This window comes from Festucalex cinctus, chromosome 12 (genome assembly GCF_051991245.1).
Source record: "Festucalex cinctus isolate MCC-2025b chromosome 12, RoL_Fcin_1.0, whole genome shotgun sequence".
In the NCBI taxonomy this organism is placed as follows: Eukaryota; Metazoa; Chordata; class Actinopteri; order Syngnathiformes; family Syngnathidae; genus Festucalex; species Festucalex cinctus.
In genome coordinates, this window is record NC_135422.1 from 19696127 (window position 1) to 19706126 (window position 10000).

Genomic DNA, 10000 nt, shown 5'->3' on the forward strand with positions numbered 1-10000 from the left:
CAAGCTGACAGAAAACTGCTTCATGGACTGCGTTAAGGACTTCACCAGCCGGGAGGTCCGGCCTGAGGAGGTACCGGCCGTCCGGAACGCAGTTCTGGACTGGTGTCTCGTGATGGTTCTCCATCTGTCATCTTGTCTGTTGTTGTCGTCGTTGGTCCGCAGTCGAGCTGCTCCGAGTCGTGTCTGCAGAAGTACCTGAAGATGACGCAACGGATCTCCATGCGCTTCCAGGAGTACCACATCCAGCAGAACGAGGCGCTGGCCGCCAAAGCCGGCCTGCTGGCGCAGCCCAGATGAGACCACGTGGAGTTCCACGTTTTGGAATGTGTCCCAAATAAAATTTGTGATGTCATCAGCGTGCACACAAAGTGATATTTAAAAACTTTTATTTGTCCAGGAAGTTGTTTCCATGGCAGCTGACAGAAGCGTACAAAGTCTTCTCTTAAAAATATTATAAATCATTCTTTACATTTTCACATTTAATCTTATGTACAAAAAAAAAAGAAAAAAAAGTCCACGAGCGAAAACAGGAAATGGCAAAGTGGAGCAGAAACAAGAAGAAGCAAGCGGGCCACAAAATGTCTGACATCCATCTCAAGTAAGGAATTTTTTTTTTTTTTTACCTCAAACTTCCTCACTGCAACACAAAAACAAAACCTTTATTTATTTATTCAACTTTTTCCTTTTTCTTACCAAAATAGAAGCTATAATATCATAGAAAAGTAAAAAAAAATAAAAATAAAATTGACTTCAAAATTGTGTCCAAAAATTAATTTGCATATTGCAGCTACTTTGGCTCCTCCCCACTGAACCTGCAGCTGAACTTTGACCCCATGACCCCGGGCCAACTGGAGGAGGACAGGGGGACAGGAAGTACACAGAGGGGAGGGAGGAAGTGATGACAAGATGTACAAAGTAAAACAAAAACAAAAAATGGCAGCAGGAAGTACAGAACAACAAACAGGAAGTAAGAAGGGAGCAACCAGGAAGTAAATAAGTATTGAGAAGCTGACAGCCAAGTGAGGACAGAAAGTATATATATATATATATATATATATATATATATATATATATATATATATATATATAAAGGAGCAAGGAGGGTGTCAAAAAGTCAACAATTGGGGTTAGGGGGGGTTTAAGAGCAGGAAGTAGAGAGGAAGTAGGAAATGTGTCAAGGAAGTTGTAGAAAAGAGGAAAGGGTTGGGGTCCCCTTAATGAACCCTGCGAGGCTGCCTTATAAGTGTCGACGAGGGAGTCAGTCCTGTTGTGTGGTCCGTCGCGTCCCCGCTGTGTCCGTCAGTCAGTCCATCCCATGGGTCGGGCGTGTCATCACCTGCACTCCACGGCCAAGGTGCTCTGAGTGGGCGAGGCCGAGGACGGACTCATAGCCGTGTCCGAGGAGCCCGAGGACGTGGACGCAGTCGTGTTGGACACTGGACACGGAAAGGACACGACACCGCGCACGTTTTACACACACAGGCACTTTTGCTTTTTGACCAAAACTGACTAAATCAATGAATAAAAGTGGAGATAAAAACGGATATAAAAAATGGAATTCAAAACTTAAGTATAAAAATAAATATACATTAATAAATGTTAAAATTATAATAAGAATAAAATACCTAATAACAAAAATAGCAATTATAATAGTAATAAATATAATTAAAATAATAATTTAAATAATACTACTATATAATAATAATAATAAATTAATTAAATACAAAAATAAATTTACACGGAAATAAAACCAACAAAATATATATATCTATAAATTAGATTAAACAAGATTAAAAAACACAAATGTACAAATAAATACAATATATATACATAGAACTAAATAATAAAAAATGCTCTGCTCTCACATTTATTCATTTCATGCTGCAGACGACGAACAACAGTTTGCAACAGACAATTAGGACCGCCCCCTCATTTTGTCCTGACAGTGCATCTGCAGCAGCGTAAATAAATAAATGTGAGAGCAGAGCATTTTTATTTGATTTATATTTAATACTATTTATAGTTTTGTATTTACTTTTTATTTTTTTGAATCCCATTTTTTATTTTTTTTTATTTTTATTTATTATTTTGTTGTTCCATTTATATATATATTTTTTGCACTTAATTTTTGAATTACCGTATATTTCATATACCCATTTTTTACGGAAGCGTATTGCATTCACTTGAAGAAAAAAAAAAAATCTGTTTTTTGACTAATTTTTTGGGGAGCTTTGTTTTTTGTGTTTGTTTTTTTAGTATTTTTTTCTGTTTTTCTGAATATTTTTTTCCCTGTTTTACTGTATTTTTTTTCTGTCATAATAAAAAAAATATTGAGAAAAACAGTGAAAAAATTACTCAGAAAAACGACAGTTTCCGCCTGATTTTCTGAATAATTTTTTCCTCCTGTTTTTCTGACTGGATTTTTGTCGAGCTTTGTTTTGGTTTTTTTGAGTAATTTTTTTTTTTAATTTTTCTGTTTTACTGAATTTTTTTCTGTCATAAAAAACATATTCCGAAAAACAGGGAAAACATTATTCCGAATAACAAGAGGACAGTTTCCCTCCTGGTTTTCTGAATATTTTTTCCCTTTATTCCTGAATTTTTTTTTTTCCTGTTTTACTGAATATTTTTTTTCTGTCATAAAAAAAATATTCAGAAAAACAGGGGGAAAAATTATTCTGAAAAACAAGAGGAAAGTGTCCCCTGTTTTTCTGAATAGTTTTCCCCGTGTTCCTGAATATTGTTTTCTGTTTTACTGATTTTTTTTTTTCGTGTCTAAAAAAAAATAAAATAAAAAAAAATTCAGAAAAACAGGGAAAAAATTATTCCTAAAAACAAGAGGCCAGTTTCCCGGTTTTCCTGAATATTTTTGTTGCCCTGAAATTTTGCCTCCTGTTTTTCCTGAATAATTTTTTCCTTGTTTTTCCCGAATATTTTTTTTATGACAGAAAAAAATATTCAGTAAAACAGGAAAAAATATAGAAAGAAAAACAGAAAAAAATTACTAAAAAAAAACAAAGTCAGAAAAACAGGAGTTTTTTTTCCCCCCCAAGTGAATGCAATACGTTTTCCTACATTTTTATTTTCACTTTGATTCGTTTATTTATCTTTAATGTTATCATTTTTTTACCCTATCTACTATGGAATCACAGGAGTGCCAAAATTAATAGGAAATACAAACGCAATCCATAAAAGAAACATCATCAATAAAAAGAGATATTTACGAAAGCAGTTATATAAAGACATTCAATAAAAGGGAATGTTTACTAATGCAGACATACAACGGCATTCAATAAAAGAACATTTACAAATACAGAAATACAAAGGCATTCAATAAACCCGAACAGTCATTTTTATTAATTTTGGCACTCCTGTGACTCTAGTCATAGGAGTGCCAAAATTAATAGGAAATACAAACACAATCCTTAAAAGAGAACTTTTACAAAAGCAGACATACAAAGGCATTCGATAAAACCGAACATTTAATTTCATTAATTTTGGCACTCCTGTGACTCTATAGTCATAGGAGTGCAAATTAATAGGAAATACAAACACAATCAATTTTTTTTTTTGTATTTGCCGTTAGCATGACGTCACTCACAGCGTGACTCGACAGCACGCACGACTACCTATCAATGCTTAAAAAAAAAAAAAAAAATGAATGGACTGCGTGCTGTCGAGTCACGCCGTGAGTGACGTCACGCTGCCGGCAAATAGACGGAGTGTCTTGACTTGTAGTAACGTAAATAAAAGTAAAATGAAAGATTAAAAAAAAAAAAAAAAAAAAAAAAAAAAGTCCCCACCAGGGGTCACCAACCGCGTCTTGACACCCACCAATATGGCCAGCCGCGTGGGATTGTGGGATATGTTGCTAAAGCACAACCTTTAATTAATTATTATTATTAATTAATCTCTTTTTATTGATGATGTTTCTTTTATGGATTGCGTTTGTATTTCCTATTAATTTTGGCACTCCTGTGATTCCATAATCTACCTCCTTACCTTCCCGCTCCTTCTTTTTTAAGCGCTTGCGGCGCCTGTCGATAGACGCCACCTCGGACTTGAGGCTCATGTAGTACTTCCTGATCTCCTGCAGCTTGTCCTGCAGGAAGGCGATCCGCTCGCTGCTCGACATGCTGTCCAGGGCGTCTGAGCGGGACAACGCAAGACGGTCAGTAAAAACGTTTTTGTTGTTCGTTTTTGATCATCCAAAAAATGAAAACTAACTGATACGACATTTTATGTTTACAAAACTGACTACAGTCAAACCTCGGTTTTCGAACACTTCTGTTCTCGAACAAATTGTTTTTCGACCAGAAAATTCGAGAATTTTATGTCTCAGAACTCGTCCAAAAAAATCGTCTCTCGAACTGAAAAAAGCAGAGCGTACCTGAACGCGACTCACTCACCGAGTGTATAAAAGGCTACAAAGCTGTCTATTCCTTAAGTGTGATATCTTCAACTTTAACTGCGTAACTGAGAACCGTGTGCGTCAATGACTGGTGGGTCCTGATGTCCTTATTTCTTGTCTGTAACCTTCTTGCCAGAATCAGCTATAGCTTGTTCCTTCTAAAATGTTTGTTACGAATGTTTGGGCGGTGTTTTCTCATCCGCACGTTACCACATAGCACTCGTAAGTTGATGTTGCGCTGCTAAGCCCAAAACCGTAAGTGTCACCATTTAGTTTCACAATAAGAGCACATACCGGAAGTGATGTTCTAAATGACGCGAGCTTAACTGCGCTAATTTAATTTGCTTTCTTTATTAATGTGAGTGCCTTAACTTACGTTTATACATTTACTTATTGGCCTATTTTCTGTCTTTCTTTAGGAAACCACACACACGCATACAGACGCAAACAACTTAAACCAAAAGCTGCAAACAATGAACATATGTATGAAGATTGAAGAAATACTGTAAGTGTTTTTTTCTTTTTTTTTTTTTCTCCTCATCATTTTAGATAGGGTATCTTCTATTAAAATAAAACTGTCTATTTCTACCCTTTTCTATTTATGGTAAACAGTATACAGTGCAGTTTATGGTGTAAAATAGTAAAAATAAAAAATAAATAAAATAAAATGAAATAAAATAAAAAAAACAGAAAAATTATTTTTAGACTTGGAACGGATTAAAATTATTTACATTAATTATAATGGGAAAATTTGTTTCGGATTTCGAACAATTCGCTTTTGGAACAGCCTTCTGGAACGGATTATGTTCGAAAACCAAGGTTTGACTGGATAATTATACCAAAAATGTCTTTCATTTTCGTCTTTGTTAATTTAATGTATGAGCCTTTGGGGATGATTTTAAATCGATTTAATTTTGATATTAACCGGAATAATGATGTTTGAAAGTGTGTCACACAGAAGTGATGTCATCAAGCAGCAGCCAATAGAAAAGCACCAAAAGATGACGTCTCCCAAGCTGTTTTTTGAATATTGTGCACAATACACTTTTTTTTTTTTTTAAACTAAATCTCAGCATTTATTAAATAACTAAAACTAATAAAAACTAACAGAGCCACCCTGAAAGCTATTAAAACTAACTCAATTTAAAAAACAAAACAAAATCAAAATAACTAAAATGAAAAATTCCCAAACTATAAGAACCCTGGCACAGATTCCGATACCTGGTATCGGTAGTCACGCATCATAGTCAGGATGATACCACCTCTGACTCAATTTGAGCCAGGAAAAACGCTGATATGAACAACAGCATTAAGTTATCACAGTATTAAAATTACAGCTCGAAAATGACCTTATTTAAAATGTTTTCTATTTTTTTTCATTTTACTTATTTATTTATGTATTTATTTTTTTATGGGACGTTTAAGGTAAGTTGACGTTGGGGCTCAATCAAACCCGCTGGCACCATTCATATTTGTCTTACATCTTGCTCCCTTGTCCTGCTCTCCAGAAGGGAAAAAAAAAAAAAAAAAAAAAAGTTAATTGGAGTCAATTAACTAACGAGGTAGCACGTTTACTCCACTCTGCACCAAGCCAATCATATTTTGCTCAGCTTACACGTCCCCTCAAAAAAAAAAAAAAGCAAAGCACTTGTTCCTGATGGTAGCCAGTATTAGCGGTTATTGGAGCCTCATTTTTTTCCCCCTATAAATTTTTGTTTTGTGTGCGTGTTACCGAGCTGGAAGGTCCACTTGTAGGCGCCGTGCTTCTCTTTGGAGTGCGGAGACGCGGCGCCGGGACAGCGAGACTTGTTGGATTTTGATAAAGACGAGAGACGAGACTGGTCCTCGCTGTCGCTGCTGTGACCTGGTGGGACAAAAATGGGAGGAGCCATGAGGAAGTGACATCACGATGACATCATGCAAGATGGCGGATGTGGGTTAGCGAAAGGGTGGCCTCACCGGTGCCGTTCTTGTCCGCCTTGGGGGTCCCGCTGGTGCGCTTGTGGTTTCGTTTGTGCTTCTTGGAGGCGGGGCTTGCCTGACACTCCAACAGACGCTTATGACCTGGCGGGGCGGAGGTGAGCGGCGACAAGGTTATTTTTAATGAATTAAAACCAACGAAAAAAATAAAATTCAAAAAACAATTCCATTAATGGAATAAAATAAAAACAAAAATGCTTTTTAAAAAAAAATAAAAAAAAATAATAATCCGAAAACTAACTTAAACTATATAGCGCTATATAAATAAATTTGAGTTGAGTTATACATATTTTGTTCAGAATGAATGTGATGACTTGATTATTTTTCATGTACAATTAATACCTTTGAAAAAGTAATTTTTCTACTTGCTGTCGACTGATGATGACATCACTCGTGGCTCACCTGTTTTCTGGGTTTGTCCAAACTTCCTCAGCACAAGTGTTGTCATCATCAGTCGACAAGTGGAAAAATGTATATTTTAAAAGGGATACTTGACTCATTGAGCCATTTTCAGCATTAAAAAGTGAAAATTTTGTCTATAATGAATGTGGTACCCTCATTATTTTTAATATGTAAAATTAGTAACTTTAAAAAAATAATTTTCCTACTTGATGTCGAGTGATGATGATATCACCTGTGCTCAGGAAACAGGTCACAACCAATCATGGCTCACCCGTTTTCTGGGTTTGTCCAAACTTCCTCAGCACAAGTGATGTCATCATCAATTGACAAGTAGAAAAAAGTAATTTTTCTACTTGCTGTCGACTGATGATGACATCACCTGCGCTGAGGAAGTGGGCAAAGACCTATCGTGGCGCGGTTTGCAGATCCAAACCCAGAAAACAAGTGAGTTATGATTGGCCGTGACCTACTTCCTCAGCACAGCTGATGTCATCATCAGTCGACAAGTCGAAAAATGAGTTTTTAAAGTTATTAATTGTGCAAGAAAAATAATGACTAAAATATTAACCTCTTACTGTTGAAAAATGGCTCAATGAGTCAAATATCCCTTTAACTGTTTTTGTTGATTAAAATTAGATGAATAAAATGTTTTCTTGGACTAAAATGCTCGATTTATAATCACCTAAAAATGAGGTTGACTAAAGTATGATGAAAACTACAAGCGTGATTGAATCTGGACTAAATTTGAAAATGGCGGATCAAATTAAGACTAATACTACCTCGGGCCTCGTGCGACGGGTCGACGACATCCGGACTGGACTGGTCTCCCGCTGCCGCCGCCACCGCCTCCTCCTCCTCCTCCTCTTCCTCCTCCTCCGTGCCCCCCACCACCACTACCACCTCCGCCTCCACCTCGGGGTCGACGCTGGCCGGGCGGAGCTCCTCGGGACAGGGGGCGGGGTCGGGGAGGAAGGGTGGGCGGGGCGAGGGCGGCCGCTCCCTGCCGACAAGGACGGGCTTGTCCTTGTCATCGGGGTCGTCCAGGTCCACCTCGTGGCAAAGTAGTGCCTCGGCACCCATTTGTGGCTCCTCGCTCGGGACGGGGCCGAGCGCCTCTTGTGCCCGGCGGGGTGGCATGCCGGCGGGCTCGTCGTCGGGACACTCCTTTGACTCAGCCTTGACGGGCGGCGGCTCCGTCCTCGCCGCCCGGTGGCTCCGCCTCTCAGCCTCGGCGGCGCGCAGCGGCGACGTGAAGAAAACTTTGGTGGGGCTCGCGCAAGACTTGGGGGAGGAGGCGGTCATCTCCGGTTTCTCCTCCTCCTCCTCGCTAGCCGAGTCGGTGTCGGAGGGCGTGGCCGCCAACGGGATGGGGGGCGGGGCTTCTGGCTGGAGGTGTGGCACGACAGGGAGGCAGTGGAGGACCACCATTGGCTCATCCGGTCTCGTTAGGACACTTGGAGGAGGAGGAGCTTGCGTGGGAGGTTTGGGACTCGTGGCGGTGGGCGGACTGCAGATTTTCAGGGGACTTTCACAGTTTGTGGGCGGCGACAAAGGCGGCGGCGGCGGCGTCTTGGGGTTGGCCGACGGCGCCTCCTGCGGCTCGTCAGGCCGGGAGGCGGGGCCCGCTCTGGCCACGTCGGGCTCAAAGTTCACTTTGAGAACTTCGTCGTCTTCGGGGGGACTCGCGACGTGGGCGGAGTCCTCTGGCGGCGTGCCGGGGTGGGGCGGCGTGGTAGGAGGTCGCGTCGTCACGGCGGCGGCCGCTTCGTCGCTAGACGTCTCCTCCTCCTTCACGTCACGCGCGCCCTCGTCCCCCTTGTCCGTGTCTGGTCTCCCCCGCCACGGCGACAGTTTCTTGTCCGGCGGCTCTTCCAATTCGCTCTCAAGCATCGAGTTGTCGGAATCGTCTACGGAGAAACGACAACATGATGGGACTAAAACGAGATATAACGTGCGCACAAAATGCTAATTTATGCAAACGAAGATCGTATCTAGCAATAAAATCGACTCGACAAAGCAAAATTTGCTGTCAAAATAACTTGTGTTGATTTTTACTTTTACTCCCTACATTTGAAAACGTCTCTTAGTTCGACATCCGTCACTACTTTTTTTGCCTTTGCAATGTTATTTTTATCATCAACTAATTTAGCATAGAGATTAGGGCTACTCGATTAAGGAAAAAATAATCACGATTATTTTGGCAATAACTGAAATCACGATGATTCAAATGATTATTTTTGGTACAAAAGAAGAAAATGTTTTAGCATTTAAAAATATTAAGAACAATTAAAAAAAAACAAAAAAACACTGATTATGTCAGTTCCTTTTGGACCAAACAGATTTTAGAATAATACAGATTTATAATAATATATATTTATTTATTTGTATTGGCACATGTTGGAAGCTTGCAGTAGGACGAAACAAAACAAGAAAATGTTTAAACCTTTGAAAAAATAAATAAATAAATTATATATATATATATATATATATATATATATATATATATATATATATATATAAAAGGACCAATTTAAAAAAAAAAAATAGAAACAATTATTACGTAAGTTCCTTTTGGACCAAACAGATTTAGAAATTGATGTATTTATGTTGGCAAAAACTTCAAGCTGGAGTGCAACATGTGCACTGTATAGTAGAATGCTTTTTTTTTTTTTTTTTTTTGGGTACAAAACAAGAAAATGTTTAAACATAAGCAAATAAAAAATATTAAGACAAATAGTTCTTTGAAACAATATAATTATGCAAGTTCCTTTTGGATAAACAAAATGTCTTAAATTAGCTATTGTAAAACTTAAAAGTGCAAATGTATAAATTAAACAACTCAAAAGTTAGTATTAATCATCTTTTTTTTTTTTTAACAATTATCCTGATTTTGTAATTGAAGTTCCATTAATTGCACAGCACTAATAGATATGTTTTTTTGTCTACTAAAGAATCAGAACTACCAATCGCCGCCAGCCGACCCACCGTTTGAGGCGCGGTCCGAGTCATACATCCCGGACGTCCTCCTGGTCCTCCTGATGCGCGACGCATCTACAGAAACAACGGACCAAGAAAGATGGCAGATGAAACATTTGCGGTGTTCAGAATAATTTACTTATTTCCAGAGGTGGCAAAATCCAGGTCCAGAAAGTAAAAAAAAAAAAAAAAAAAAAAAAAAAAAAAAAAAAAAAAAAAAAAAAACCCTGC

The 10000-nt window shown here is 38.6% G+C and overlaps 2 protein-coding genes across 8 annotated transcripts in view; one reads left to right on the forward strand and one right to left on the reverse strand.

The window, feature by feature from the left end:
• The window catches only part of timm9 (translocase of inner mitochondrial membrane 9 homolog), a 1941-nt gene extending 1589 nt beyond the window's left edge, over positions 1 to 352 (forward strand). For all 6 annotated transcript variants that reach the window (XM_077539773.1, XM_077539774.1, XM_077539769.1 and 3 more), the window contains exons 3-4: positions 1 to 70; positions 163 to 352. The exon at positions 1 to 70 is cut by the window's left edge and continues 26 nt beyond it. In XM_077539773.1, coding sequence (XP_077395899.1) covers positions 1 to 70; positions 163 to 297 — 205 coding nt within the window. In that variant the 3' untranslated portion in view covers positions 298 to 352. The remainder of the gene's footprint in view (positions 71 to 162) is intronic.
• Positions 353 to 369: 17 nt separating this feature from the next.
• arid4a (AT-rich interactive domain 4A) overlaps positions 370 to 10000 on the reverse strand; it is a 51232-nt gene continuing 41601 nt past the window's right edge. For both annotated transcript variants that reach the window (XM_077539762.1, XM_077539763.1), the window contains exons 20-25: positions 9779 to 9844; positions 7573 to 8700; positions 6371 to 6475; positions 6144 to 6275; positions 4003 to 4149; positions 370 to 1436 (exon numbers count right to left, since the gene is read on the reverse strand). In XM_077539762.1, the coding sequence (XP_077395888.1) occupies positions 1333 to 1436; positions 4003 to 4149; positions 6144 to 6275; positions 6371 to 6475; positions 7573 to 8700; positions 9779 to 9844 (1682 nt within the window). In that variant the 3' untranslated portion in view covers positions 370 to 1332. The remainder of the gene's footprint in view (positions 1437 to 4002; positions 4150 to 6143; positions 6276 to 6370; positions 6476 to 7572; positions 8701 to 9778; positions 9845 to 10000) is intronic.